The sequence below is a fragment of the Oryx dammah genome, unplaced genomic scaffold (assembly GCF_014754425.2).
Source record: "Oryx dammah isolate SB20612 unplaced genomic scaffold, SCBI_Odam_1.1 HiC_scaffold_27, whole genome shotgun sequence".
NCBI classification, from domain to species: domain Eukaryota; kingdom Metazoa; phylum Chordata; class Mammalia; order Artiodactyla; family Bovidae; genus Oryx; species Oryx dammah.
Genome location: NW_024070211.1, coordinates 8402572 through 8417975, shown reverse-complemented (window position 1 = coordinate 8417975; position 15404 = coordinate 8402572). Strand labels below are relative to the sequence as shown.

Here is a 15404-nt window from a genome sequence, read left to right as displayed (position 1 = left end):
ATGTCAGAAACAGACACAAATGACCCTTAATGTTATATAGTGGGGTTCCCTGGTGGCTAAGACAGTAAAGAGTCTGCCTGCAATCTGGGAGATGTGGGTTCAACTCCCAGGTTATACTATCATGGGGATACATAATTTGCAACTAGAGTCAATTTCTAATACTGATTCTTGGTAGAACTTTTTTAGGCATGACAGTAAGTTCTAATGAGGAGGTTTGCTGTAGAATCAAGGAATCCAAGGCAAACTAGAACACAGGTTTGAATCTTGAAGTCTGACTTTTACTTTCATTTCACTGGAGTCACATTAGCCAGATGAGAACAGAGCTCTCATTCTCATTCATTAAACCCACTGCTGATCCAGTGAAGAGCAAGGCATAGCTTGTTAGAAGGAATAACTGAGTCATGCAGGCATTCGGGAGCACAGATGTAGTCTGAAACTAGATTTCCAAGTCTGGCTTTAAAACTAAGTGGCTTTTTCCTTGTAGCTGAATAAGACATGGTGGGCACTTCCTTAGGCTAGTTGTCGTTACTCCCCAAGTGGGGAAGGTAAGAGTTCCACCAACTACTCTCTGCCCCAAATGCTCCCAAGCATGGCAAGAGCCTAGTCTAGCTGGCAACATTCCATTTCACTGTTTAGACAGCTTTATGGAGAAGTAAATGGCTACCACTCCAGTATTCTTGCCTGGAAAATTCCATGGACAGAAGAACCTGGCAGGCCATATAGTCCACAGGGTTACAAAGAGTCAGACATGACTTAGCAACTAAACAACAACAAATCTTAAGAATGGCAACCAACTTTTTAATAACTCAGCCATTTAAACCTATAAGGCATTATGAAAATGATTATCTTTGTTATAGTGACTACTCATTTTCAATCTGTAACTCAAAGGGGTTCCATCTATTTCATTTCTTTTCAAACAACTGCTTTCGTAACTCTGATGTTCCCTGACAGATCTTATGGAGTCACATTTAGAAGTATACATATTGAAAGGAACTAGATCTTTCACAAACATGTGCTATACCTTCAGCTTTCCTCAGGCTTCCCCTTCTAGGTGGGCCTACCTAAAATCAAGAGGTAATCTTAACAGTTGATTTTACTCTAGGAGTAGTTTCAAACTTTATAGATTCACTTCAATCTAATAGAGTTTTAGAATGTTTAAGACAGTTGCCTGATTCAGTATTCACTGAGCCTTCTATATCAGTAAATTATGCCTATTAACCTTCTATAGGTACAGGTACAAAAGTTAAAAGAAATTTAAAACGACTGCTCATCAGTGTAGAAAATCTGACTAATTCCTTTCTTGTCATATTCTGAACGTCATAAGATCTTGACAAATCCAAAGAGATGACCTTCTAGGGGGAGAAAATCTTAGAGTTTTAAACCATTATTATCACATTCCAAAATATTTCTATTAAATCATGAAAAAATATGCTATACTTAATCATATTTTTTCATGATTTAATAGTTCATAATATGACTTATGGCTAACTTGTTGTTACTTTAATTCTCCAATCCAAACAAATTTACTAATTACTGTAAACTATCTTGTAACAAAAAGATATTTTCCATAATAATATCCTGGAATAAGGGCAGACCAATAATATCTTTTGATAGTCTGATAACTTCTACTCTAGGTGCCAGTGAAATATAGTAGAAATATCAAATATTAGGTTTACTGTTGGTGACCTTTTCACAGTGGATATTAACCATAAGATTCATTTTTCTCCCCATTCTATTCCTACCCTTGCCACGTTCAACCATTTTTAAAAACTGAATCTATTTAGAAATATGTCCATCTATGGATTACTCACCTATGATTAATGAGAGGCAGTACTGAACATTCTTTTTTTTCCCCAACTAAAAGTGCACTTTCTCTCTAGAATCTCTTGCAGCTTGTCACTTAGATCATTTTCTGGAGTCACACAATTAATTACCATAGGGTGGCCATAAATCCTCAGTACCTGACCTTTTCCCTAGGCAGACTAATGGCCATTTAGTTCACTTGGTCCTCACCACAGAAGTTGAGTCTGTGAAATATTTCTCTGGCTGTGCTAAAAGTGAAAAGTGAAGTGAAAGTTACTCAGTCGTGTCCAACTCTTTGTGACCCTATGGACTGTGGCCCACCAGGCTCTTCTGTTCATGGAGTTCTCCAGGCCAGAATACAGGGGTGGGTAGCCGTTCCCTTCTCCAGGGGATCTTCCCAACCCAGGGATGGAACCCAGGTCTCCTGCACTGCAGGCAGAGTCTTTACCATCTGAGCCACCAGGGAGGCCCCTCTGGTTGTGCTAGTAATCCTCCACTGCGATGCCAAGCTTTCCTGTCCTCTCTGTAAGAGCAACTGTGAGTCCCTTTTGCCTTTCACTATGCAGCATGATCGGAAAAGGCAATGGCACCCCACTCCAGCACTCTTGCCTGGAAAATCCCATGGATGGAGGTGCCTGGTAGGCTGCAGTCCATGGGGTCGCACAGAGTCGGACACGGACTTAGCAGCAGCAGCAGCATGCAGCATGATACTTCTTGAACCAAATGGCTTTGTCTTCTACTGTTATCAAATACTTCTTCCTATTGGACATTATCTGTAGAATATTCGCCCAGCCTCTTGTTCAGCTGGTATCCTGCTAAAAGTCTTATTATATGTAATTGTAGTCTTGCTACTCAAAGTGTGGTCCAGGGACCAGCAGCATCAGCATCAAGTATGAGCTTTTCAGAAAAGCAGTACTTCTGGGCCCACCCCTTATTCAGTCTAAGCTTCTGTTTTAACCAGATGCCTGCTGCTGCTGCTGAGTCGCTTCAGTCGTGTCTGACTCTGTGCGACCCCACAGACGGCAGCCTACTAGGCTCCCCCATCCCTGGGATTCTCCAGGCAAGAACACCGGAGTGGGTTGCCATTTCCTTCTCCAATGCATGAAAGTGAAAATCGAAAGTGAAGTCGCTCAGTCGTGCCCAACTCTTAGCGACCCCATGGACCGCAGCCTAGCAGGCTCCTCCGTCCACGGGATTTTCCAGGCAAGAGGGTTGGAGTCGGGTGCCTAGACTCTTTAAACTCTAGTGTGCATACATTAAAGTTTGAGAAGAGTACTATCTTCTGTATAAACGTCTCATAGCCAAAGAACTTCCACTGAATTCCACAATGTCTCAGAAAGAAGACAACAATCTACTCAGATGATCAGTACCTATCTCCCAACTGTTAGCTGTCCATCCCTCAACTGGGAACATGCAAACTGTTCAGGGTCAATTTTTCTACATTTCTTTCTCAGTCACAGATAAGATCCTTAAAAAAAATACAACTTAAACTAAATGAAACACTTCCACTACTACTCATCCTTCAGCATGCAGCATGAACATTTGTTCAAAAAAGGCCTCCTTGACCCAACAGTAAAGACTGGTACCCCATTATATGCTCAGAGTTTCCTGTACCATAAGAATCATATTATAGTTAAATAACATGTTGTATGACTCTTTAAATGCAAAGTCCATGAGAACAATGGAGGCCCATTTTATTCCCTGCTTTATTCTCAATGCCCAGCACAGAACCTTGCACATCAGAGAAACTTAACAAATATTTGTTGAATGCATGACCTGCCATCCATAAGAGTGTTTAGGACCAATAGTAGGGCTTTTATCAAAGCACGCACTTACAATAAAACGAGAGGGAGAGATGATGCACAGATGACTAGGAAGGGGGTCTGAACAAAGCAACAACAGTGCATGTGACAAATACAGGCTCTTCCGGAAGGGTCACCGCACTCCTGCTCCGAAGCTCTTCTCACCAGTTTCTCCGCAAGGAAAAGAGGCATCTTATCAGCCTTGCTCTGATGCCAGATCGTCACTCCTCATTTAGCCTGCCTGACACTGGCTCTGACTGCTGTGAGGGCCCTCAAAGTCATCTTCCGTTAAGCCTAATGTTACATAAATCTGTAAAAATGGAAATGCATCCCACTCTTCTCATGGATTTATTATTGCTATTTTTATATGAACTAGTATTTCAAAATTCTTGTCTTAATTTCTAATCCAGCAAAAATTTTAGATATAACCCATATAAACAACTCTTTGGACTCTCAATCACTTTTAAGAGTGTAAAGAAGTCCTGAGAGAAAATATTTGAGAAATGATGGTCTACAGAAAGTCGTGCATGAGCCTCAAGACTAGAATCACTGCTATGTTCTGCAACCAATCCTTGTATTAAATCCAGAAAAGGAGAGCAGCCTGAGAAGACCTAAGCTGTTCTGTATTTCTCTTTTCTATTCTGGGCCTCCTGCAAGCTGCAACAAAAATCATGCTGAAGTCATACACACACACAGACACACACACAGACACACACACACACACACACAGAGACACATACACACACAGCCCGTACATATACACAGACTGGAATGACAAATCTTAACAGGATGAAATACATCCAATTTAAAAAGAAAAAACTCTAGAATGTAAATCACTGAAAAAAGCTGTCAAGAATTGTTTGTATAACATTTTCCTAAAGTACTTTATGACTCAAGATATCAAAGACAGGTTTGCTGTAGTTCAGTCACTAAGTTGTGTCCGACTCCTTGCCGCCCCCTGGTAACACACCAAGCTCCACCATACTCCACCATCTCTCAGAGTTTGTTCAAAATCATGTCCATTGAGTCGGTGATGCTATCCAACCATCTCATCCTCTGCTATTCCCTTCTTTAATGACAGGTACTCTAACCTAATGCAACTGGAATGTTTAAAGTTTTAGAATTTCTGCTTCAGAAACACTTTCAATAGTGTGGACGGTAGGGGTTTGGGATGAAAATGGGTGAAGACATTAGGAGAAAGAAGACAAGCCAGAGGCCCTAAACCCTGTGCTAACATTGTATAAACATTAGAGGTTTATTTCATAAGTGAATCAAGTATTACACTTCATATCTTCAACAGTAAAGATCATCTACCTAATCACACTTCACATTTACATTGCCCTTGTGCTCAGTTGAAAAAGAATCCGCCTGCACTGCAGGAGACCCTGGTTTCATTCCTGGGTCAGGAAGATTCGCTGGAGAAGGGAAAGGCTACCCACTCCGGTATTCTTGGGCTTCTCTGGTGGCTCAGCTGGTAGAAAATCGGCCTGCAGGGTAGGAGACCTGGGTTCAATCCCTGGGTTGGGAACATCCCCTGGCGAAGGGAAACGCTACCCACTCCAGTATTCTGGCCTGGAGAATTCCATGGACTGTATAGTCCATGGGGTCACAGAGTCGGACACGACTGAGCAACTTTCACTTTCACTGTGTAACTGTTTCAAAAGCTTTCATATTAAAATTATCTCATTTTTATCCCTACAACTATCACATAAGCAGGGCTGTTATTGCCATTCAATAGAAAAGAAACCTGAGGAACACAGAACAGGCTGCAGGGCACTGTTGAAAGAGCACAGGAATGGAAGCAAGGAGACCAGAGGAAACAGAGTGGATTCTCCATGCATTGTTGTGTTGCTACTCAAAGACAGATAAATTTCTATGTATAAAAAAATACATAGAAATTTTCCTGTGGAGGAAAACCAAGAAACTTGTATATGAGACAAAACTCTATTTCTATTAAGAAATACTTATCTATATGGATCGAAGAAGAAACCATACTTATAAATTATATCACAGTGCTCATTCCAGAACAGGAGAACTAAGGTTTTTTACATTAGACTTACACACTGTCATACTGCTTTAGTCTCTCTTAACAAGCATGTGTTACTTAACTCTTCATTTTGAAACTTTTAGATTGACAGAAAAGTTGCCTAAATACTACAAAGAATTCCCTTATATCTTTCCACTCAGATTTCACAAATGATAAAACATTTTATCAAGTTTCTGTCATCACTCTCTCCCTATATATGTGTACATTTTCCCCTGAACCATCTGAAATAATTTGTAGACATAATGTCCCCTTACTCATTTTTTTAAAAACAAGAATATTTTCTTATAAACCACAGCACAATTATCAAAATCAGGAAACCAACACTGATTTAGTACTATTACCTGACCTACAGACATTATTCTAATTTCAGTAATTATCCCACTAATGTCCTTTATAGCAACAGACAGACCGATTGATCAAGTCCAGGATCCAGGTCAGGATTCAGCCCAGGATCACATTTTGCATTGTTGTCACACTCATACTGGATTATTTAATAGAAAGAGATTTTCATTTTGAGAAGGAAAAAAGATTAATGTCCTTGCACAGGACACTCCTGGTAGCTGCTGCTTCACCTGAAACATGAAGATAATGACACTTGTTCTACATGTAGTAGAGTTCGAGAGGACCAAACTCTGCTGTATGTTATTGCATGCAGACACCACCCAGAAAGGAAGAAGCAGCACAGTAAGTAAGAGACGACAGACTTCAGGGTTAGACAGACAGAGGCCTCTATCAAGTAGTGAAACCTCCTACAATCTAAGTTTTCTCATCTGTGAAACTAGTATCTTTCCTGGAACTAAATAACAGAATGAAAATAAAATTATAGTAACAACAGTATAAAAGAAATCAACTTTTCAAGCAACCATGACTGTGTCAGATACTATGTTAAGTATTTCACATGACTTCGGTCAATTATCCTTATAACAATCCTAAAGATAATATTATTTACTATCCTCATTTTACAGATGAGAAAACTGAGGGTTAAAGCAGGCAAATGACTTGTTCAAAATCACATAACTAGTGTCAGAGACATCACTTGAACCCAAGTTCGTATGATGTTAAAGCCCATATGCTTAACTATCGCATTGGACTTCCCCATCTTGTTACATGCACAATAAATATTATTGCCCTTCTTTATATCCCTTTGTGTGTATATATTCAAGTTACATAATTCTTTAATTTTCCAGGAGAGCCAAGCTTTAAAAAATTAGCAAAAACACTTTACAAAATAAACCCTCAGTACCTTAATTCATAAACTATGAATCAATAAACTTAATTTGTAAACACTATGAAGCTTTAAAAGCAAAAAAAGATGCTAAAGTCAAATGCTCTTTACAGAAATAGCCATGGCACAAAAGATGGGACAATTCAAGACTGCTCTCCAATAATAGTCATACTCACAGAATGGTCACTGTAATAGAGAAAGTCGTAGTTTAAAAATAAAAAGACGACTCATTTTTTAAAAAAGCCAGAAACACAATGAACCATGAGGTATAGTTTGTCAAGCCTAGAAAAAGACAAGAAAATACTTATTACATCTGTGAAAGAAGGCTCCAACCTTAGTACTTCTACCATCTGAGACAGGGGTTTTTGTTTGACAAGGAATACAGTCCCTATTCTCTCCAGAGCTCAAGTGACCTCACTACATGACAGGCAGAGTACTGACTTTAGTACAGAGCAGCTTATTTGGGTTTTAAAAGTGTTTTGAAGATGAGCAAAGTAATAATATAATTTTAAACAGGAGTGTGATTACTTTTAGCCAACTCCCCTGTTCTGGGTAGGAAGCAGATCCCGAACAGCCTTAATGAATCAGTGATTCCTATGGATACACCTAAAGTGGACTGGGAGAACCATTTCAAGCCACTAAATGCAAAACCTCCAAAACAGAAATGGCAACAGAGAAGATGGGTGAGGGATAAACGACTTCTGACGTGATAACCCTGTGAGTCAATGTCAGCACATGGCTCTTAAGGGTAGCAGAGGTAAAAATACAAAGGAAAGAAAGCCAATGCTATGAGGGGGCTTCAAAGTCTGGGGATGACAGGCACCTTAGGAAGGCTGATGAGCTGAGGCCAATTTGATGTCAGTTAAACTAAATGTCAAAGTAAAGACAGAAAGCCTCAAAGACTATACTCTAATAGTTGATTACATTTTTTTAAAAAGTTTCCATTACCAGAATGCATTGCCTGAAGGTGAGAGACCTTGAGGAAATAGTTACTCCTCAGGTATTTTAAGAAATCCATGATGGGGAAAAAAAGGGCAGCAGAGGGTATGTGTTTCTCCTGTCGGTACGTACCATTCTACTTAGGCAGCTTTTTGAGAAGAAATTTATTTTTCTTCTGGACCTATTTCTTGAAAATGATCCAAGTAAAATAATTACACCCAAATCTGGGAAGCCTAGAGAATAAAGTAATAGCTATATTTGAAGGGCACACTAAATTTCATCAAGAAAAGTAACCCATATTATAGTATTTCACTTTGAGGTTTCAACTAAGTTTATAAAATTTCTATCTGATCCTCCAGACTCCACAAGATGTATGTTCTACCTTGTTATAGCCCCTTAAGTATATCATCTGGATGATAGCCTAGAAAATGACAGAACAAAACACACCTATAGCCACATAAAACCACAAAGGGTTAGTATCCTGGAAACCTGGGAGAAATACCCAAAGAAAAAGACTCTGGAAATAAAAGTGCTTACAGAACATGGACTGGGTCCACAGTATATAGGTATATAACAAGAAAGTGAAAATAATAAGCTAATAAGATTACTGTTAAAATCAATCTCCAAATCTAGTGAGGTTCAAGAAAAGCCACGAGGAACCAATATGAAGAAAAAGGAAACTATCATTAATAAAACAGGATGCTTTTAAGCAAATAATCTGAAATACTGAAATAGATCATGTTCACTCCCTTCCCCACCTCAACTGATGGCAGCAACTTAAAATAATTTTCAAAACATCTAATGAAACTAAACTGTCAAGAACACTCAGACAAGAAGAATCATAAATGAAAGCTGGAGCAAAGTACTTTATTTTTTTAAGGTAGTATACTACTGGCAAAAATAAAGTACAGAATTCCAGCGTGGAAAATTTGTTTAAATGTATTTCACAGAAACTACAAATATAAGTGAAGTGAAATCGCTCAGTCGTGTCCGACTCTTTGCGACCCCATGGACTGTAGCCTACTGGGCTCCTCCGTCGATGGGATTTTCCGGGCAAAGGTATTGGAGTGGGTTGCCATTTCCTCCTCCAGAGGATCTTCCTGACCCAGGAATAGAACCCAGGTCTACCTGCATTGAAGGCAGACGCTTTACCCTCTGAGCCACAAATTTAAGAGTTAAGCTAAACACCTCACTAGAAAGGTTAGTGAAAATATTTCAGTTTCTAAATTTTCCATTGTATTTACCCCTTTCCACAATATCCCTCTAAAACAATACTGCGTTTTTTCACTTTTCTGTCAAGTCCAGCACCACTGAAGTTAAGGTCTACGAGATGATCAAAATGCTTTTAGGCTGTGAGGTTGCAACACTGGTATCTGGGGTTTCAGTTGCAGAACACATGTACAATTAAGGCAGCCAAGGGTCAGGCCCGCCTCGAGTGGCTTTAATAAGCATGGCCCAAAGAAGTCTAAAACCAGGCTTAGGAAAAGGCAGTAGGAAAAGCAGTGAGTGAAATCTCTGGAGATGACGTTATTCAGACAAGGGTCTGAAAAAGGAAATTAGGAAGCTGAGAAGTATATAAACTTTCACCATTTACAGAAAGTCAAAGGCCAGAAAATTCTCCTCTGAAATAAAGATGGGAAAAGTTATGGTACATACCAGGGAAGTCCCCAGTCCTAAAATGTAAAAGTCAGGTACAGTATTATACTGCTTAACCTGCAGGCAACATATTACAAGCAGAACTCGGCACACCATGACAGGAAGTATCCATAAATCCACAAGTGAAGGGGTGCTTCCTTCAACTACCAGTTTCAGATATAAAATAATTTCCGGAAGCTTAAAACACACGCATGCCTTACTTAAAATTCTTCTTATACGTACTTGGGTAAGCAACGATTTTAACTGCAGACTTTAAACATAAATGTCTCTGCCTCCATCTCCTACTCACTAAAGCCTGTCTTCCCATCTTCCTATTATAGAGTCAGTAATGCTCAGAGGGGGTGGGGAACCCGGCAAGATGAAAGGTGTGGAACCACACAGAATTCCCTAGGGCTTTTAAAAACTACACAGCACTCCAACCCCATCTCACCTGAAGAGCCACTGTGTTGGAGCAGTTAGATATTACTTTGGGGAGTGTCTGGTGCGTGTGTGAAGGCAGACACAGGGAGCGTCACTGCCCCCAAAAGCCAAGGGCTTCTGAAATGTTACAGTTAAGTAGACTTACTCATTTTACTTTCTCTTATTAAAAACTTTTTTCATAATTTCCAAAGTACTTTCACATCAATTTCAGTTGAGTATATATATTTCCTCACTTAGTGGTGACTGCCTACTTCATCATAAAATAGCACAGGGCAAAGTAAGTCTGTTAATGCATCAGGTAAACCAGCAAGTGAAAATTTAATTCAACTAAAATATTTTTACTTGGACAGAACTCAAAGTTCTCTGGAACCTCAAAATCACTATGCAGATTTAAGAGGGAATTATTATGGTCTCCTAGACTGTAAACTCCTTGAAGACAAGGAATCATATCTTATCCTGTATCCTCCGTAACTACCTAAACAATGCAGGTTCTTAAATGAGTAGAATGGACTGGCTTATATGCATTTATTTACTAATTCACTTGCTCAACAATGAGCACTGAATTCCTATTCTGTGTCAGGTTCTGTGCGGGCTCAGATTTTTTCAAAATGACACTGAAGTTTTGGCCCATAATAATGTAAAAGAAAATGATCACCATTCCTATTTCCTTTCTCTTATTTTTGATTATTAACTTGACTGGAATAACATATTTCTAATACATTTCAGTTTTCAAATAATGGCTATATACATAAATGCAGGTAACATTAACATAATGTTAAAAATTCATTTTCCATCTACCTTGCCCCTGAAACAGAATTCTACCACAGCCATACTGATAATAATGGTATCACTGGACAATCACCTCCGTCACAGTTGCTGGATTGCAGCCCATGATTAAAAGCATCTCAGCAACAGGGATTTTTTTTTTTCCTCAGCAAGACCAAGCAGCAACTGATCCCTTGTTTTGACTACTCAACTTCTGTTGATAGTTGTAACAAATTTTATGGTCTTTCCTGATTCCTTTAAAAAATAAACCAAATATGGTAAACTGTGATAACAACAACATGCTAAATAAATAATTTTGTATTAAGATGCTAGAATTTATACAAAATTCCACAAACGGGACATTATCATCTCCTTTTAGTCCTCAAAACTCTCTTGACAGGTGAAGGAACTAGGGCTCAAAGCTGTGGTTGCCTTGTCTGTCCCACACGGCAGAGCTGGGGCACTTGAGTCTGAACCTAGGTCTCCTGACACTCTCGGTCCAGTGCTCTCTTCGCCACAGCTCCCTCCTTGTTAGCCCAAGCTCAGAGCTGTGCAGACTGAGAACACGCAAATATTAAGTCCATGAAAGGTGATGCTGTGAGACAGTAGACAGTGGTTATCAGAACTGTCAACAGAGCCTCAGGAAAAAACAAAGCTCTCTATTTAATGAGACCAAATTGGCCAGACATTGAGAAACAAAATGGGCAATAGATGGTGTTACAAACAATTTAGTGTAGACTTAACTGTGATGATGAACAGAAATTTGATACTCAACAAATCCTCAAACACCACAATTCAGAACTAGCTCACTCATTCTGTCTGCTTCAGAAATAACTGGAAATTTTCTAAATCTCTTTTTGAAAACAAAACTGCAAAAAACCTTAACACTATGATCTTGTTCTTCAGATCATAATATTCCATAATATTCCATAATATAATATTCCATAATATAATAATATAAACTAAGAAATATAAATAATATAAACCAAGAAACAGATGAGTAAATTGAACTACTCACTTGAAATATGGTGCTCCAAGAGAAAAGACAGAAATATATGTAGGTCTTTTATTAACATTTATCTTAAAGAGTATCAAAGAGAAGCTTAAACAGATTTGAGAGCTGAAATACTATTGGTTTTTCACAATCTTACAGATTAAACTGAATAGCTGTATAGAGTATTTACTATTAACCTTTAGGGTAAGAAAATTCAAATTTCAGAAGTTCCTTAGTAAAATAATGGAACTTCATTAGACAATAAATTCGCATCTTCACACTGATGCACACTAAGTGGCAACTATGGGGCATGTACTAAACTGCCCGTGTGTTTTCAAATGCAAGAGAAGCTGAAATACAACAGAAAACATGGAAAGTATGGGATTCTCAATCTTCTGACTATAAACAGGTACATCATCATACGTTACAGTAAATAGCGGCCATTCAAATAGCACTGTTGTCCTTGGTTTACCAACTCTGTTTAATATGCTTTCTCTATTGTGTCCCCATTAATATATTAAATTGTTCAAATCATTTTCAATAGGCAGGGGGAAAACCCTTCCCTTATTCAAAAATTATAGTGTGTGTAACTTGAAGAGAGCTTTCCCCCATCCATTAAATTCGTAGGAAAAACGTTTTCTGCTTTTACAGCTTTTGCTTAACTGGTCAGGTTTGATTGATTCAGCATGGATTTTTGGCCTGCTTGACTTACTGCTATACTCTTACTAGCTAGAACAAGGCCTGGTACATAGTGCAGGTATTTGTTGAATGAATGAACTCTTCCTATGATCTGTGGCTCCTTACATAAGAATATATCCGAGAACTTCTTACTTTAACTGACTTCTTAACTGCTTTTAAGCTTGAAATAAAGAAAACACCCAATGTTTACATCAGTCAGCTGCTTGTGAAAAGGAATCTTTCTAAATGTGTAAACAGTAGCATAAGCAAGGTGTCCAGTTATGCTCAGGCAACTTGGGTGTTATCAGTTACCTCACATATTTCTCTAAGTTCCACAGCTAAAAGAGCTAAATTGTAGAACACCGCCAGGACTCAATTAAGCTTATATGCACATCCTGAGAATTCTCCTTTGTAAACTAACCACTTCTCTAAAATCATTTCTTTATCAAGGCAAGTACCATTTAGAATTAACACAGTGAGAAACAGAAAATAACAGTTGAACACAAACGCTGCTGAGGGAAGCTGGGATGGTCACTTAGTTGCCCGGTGAACCTGTTGTCCTATCCCTCGGTATTGAATTCAATTTCTATTTAAAGGGACACGGCTTTGCTTTGGGGAGGATTAAAAACAAAACAAACAAACAAAAAAACAAAAAACAAAAAGCCACGTGAGTTTGGAGAAAAAATCCCTTTTAACGGGTTCGAAGAAAACTATCTGCTTAGAATTGTCAAAATAATGCGGCTGAGACAAGGGTCATCTCGCCTGAGTCTGGAGCGGGGCCACAGCGCATGATTTGGGGGGTGGGTATGAGCTTCAGCAGTCGGTGTCAAGTTTGAGATCCCGTAAGAGAAGTAAAAGGCGAGAGGGGCAACGTGACCACCCGCCCGGTCAGCCGAGGGACCGCGGGGGGGCCCCCGTCTGCTCCCAACTTTGTCAGCCTTCCCCGTCACCGGGGCATATGGTCCACGCGCCTCCCAGCCCGGGCCGGCGACTCCCGGGCCAGAGGGGACTGAGGGGCGGGGGGACAGAGGCGGCCCGTGGGCCCCGGGAGCGGCCCCGAGGGCCCGGCGGGCACGGGCGGGGAAGGGGTCGCCGCCCCTCCCCCCCGGCGGGGCCCGGACGCTCCCAACGGCGGCGCGGCGGCTCGCTCAGCCCGCGCCCGCCGCGCCCTCGAAGCCCGGCCGGCGGCCCTCGCCACGCCCCGCGCTCCCCGGGGCGGACCCCCGGGGCCCTCTCCCTCCTGGGCAGCGCTCCTCCGAGGAGCCCCCGGCGCGGGCGTGCGGCCTAGTCGGGGTTACATAACGGGGCCCGGCCCCTCCGGAGCCGGCCGGGGGGCCCGCGGGGCCCGCGCCGGCGGAGGCGGGGGGCTCCGCCACTCACCTGCCGTAGATGCCCTCGGTGATCCGGTTCCGCTTTAGGGGGCGGCGGAGCTTACTGCAGTCGGCGTTCCGCCGCTTCATCCTCCCGCTGGGGGGCCGGGTGCCCGCGCCGCCGCCGCCGTCTCTCACCTCAGCCGCCGCCGCCGGCCCGCCCCGCGTCGGGCCTGGACTCTACCCCTGGGGCCGGTCACACAGACATGGAGCCAGCACCCGGGGGGGGAGGGGGTGGGACGGGGAGGAGGGAGGGGGGCGCTCAGAGCTTCCTCCGCCTTCGGAAACAAAGAAATGACAATTCCGGGGCCCGCCCGCCCCAGCACCAGCCAGCCGCCTGCCCCGCCTCCACCGCTCCGACGGACGGCCTCTCAGACCAATCGCAGGCGCCGCTACGCTGCTGCCGGCCAATCCCGGGGCCCGCTGAGGCAAAACGGACTCTAGAACCTACCTCTTTGAAGGACAGAAGAGTGCACCAATCATAAAGGTGTCTGGGCCTGCGTCCGAGCCTATCAGAAACGATTTAAATAGAGGCTTATAAATAGGCCCTATAAATATAACATCCTATATTCTGCCTTGTTACGAAGGTGCATTTCTTTATTGTTGGGTTGCATTTCACTGTATGAGAATTCACATTAGCGCATGCAGTGCTTTTTTTCATTGTTAAGCTATCCCTAGCGCCCTATGAAATCGCGAGGCCTGGGTTTGCGGCATATGCGTTTCTGCGCTGAACTGAAACTCCAGTCCGCCGCATCCTTATGTAAGGGGCTGGCCGCATCCTCCTCGTCCGGGAGAAGCCGGGGGCCCTTCCTGAGGATCCTGGAGTGCTCGGCCAAGCCGGCCGCGTCTGCGAGCGACGAGGATACGAATGACAAAGCAAACCGCACACACACATACACACACACAGACACACACAGGCACCCGCACACACCCTGCCAGCTTCCCGCGACGTGGTGGTGACAGCGCGGCGGCCAATCGGAGGAGCGCGAGGCGGGGCCTCCGTGATCCCGCCTCCTGGAGGCGCGTCATAGGGGGCGGGGCCGTGGTGCGCGCGGCGTCGCGCGAGGTTCGCTGAAGCGGGTGTGTGTGGGGCGGTGCGGCCCGGGCTCCACGTCCGCAGGGCTCACTTTGGCGGCGGCCGCGGCGGCGGCGGCGGTGGCGGCAGCTTCTTTGGTCACTGTGCTTGCTGGACCTGGCGAGCGTCGACGTCGGAAGAGTCTGTGCCCCCGGGCAGGGTTCTGGTGCCGCGGGGAAGCCGGGTCATGCGACCCTTCTCACCTAACATTCCTAGAGCGCCCAGTTCTGTGCGAAGCACCGCGCTGGGTGCTCTGCATCTGTTTGCTCTTTTACTTGTCATTGCTCCCCTGCAGCATAGGTATGGCAAAATAGCAGTTAGGAAAGATAAAGTTGTTTGGGTTTTCTTTTTTTTTTTTTTAAAGAGAAAAGAAAAGAATAGATGTCAAAAAGAGGAATGCATGTCAGTAAAGAAAAACTGGGGAAACGTGGAGAAGTTGCTGAGGGCCGGGGGTGGGAAAGTCACCCATGGATCTCATCACCTTAACAGAACTACTGTTAGCATTCTGTATTTTTCCCTTTCTTTCCAGTTTCCTCCCCTTGGATGATATATTACTACTGTTACTGTTGTTTTTACTATTATTAAAACTTTCAGTTTTGTAGTTCTGTTCTTTGACATAAGCATTTTTAC

The 15404-nt window shown here is 42.4% G+C and overlaps 1 protein-coding gene across 2 annotated transcripts in view; it reads right to left on the bottom strand.

The window, feature by feature from the left end:
* MACO1 (macoilin 1) overlaps positions 1-14053 on the bottom strand; it is a 68027-nt gene extending 53974 nt beyond the window's left edge. Inside the window, exon 1 of one of the 2 annotated variants that reach the window (XM_040229599.1) lies at positions 13710-14053. In XM_040229599.1, coding sequence (XP_040085533.1) covers positions 13710-13789 — 80 coding nt within the window. In that variant the 5' untranslated portion in view covers positions 13790-14053. The remainder of the gene's footprint in view (positions 1-13709) is intronic. The other variant, XM_040229601.1, reaches the window with a different exon arrangement.
* Between the last annotated feature and the right edge of the window lie 1351 nt (positions 14054-15404).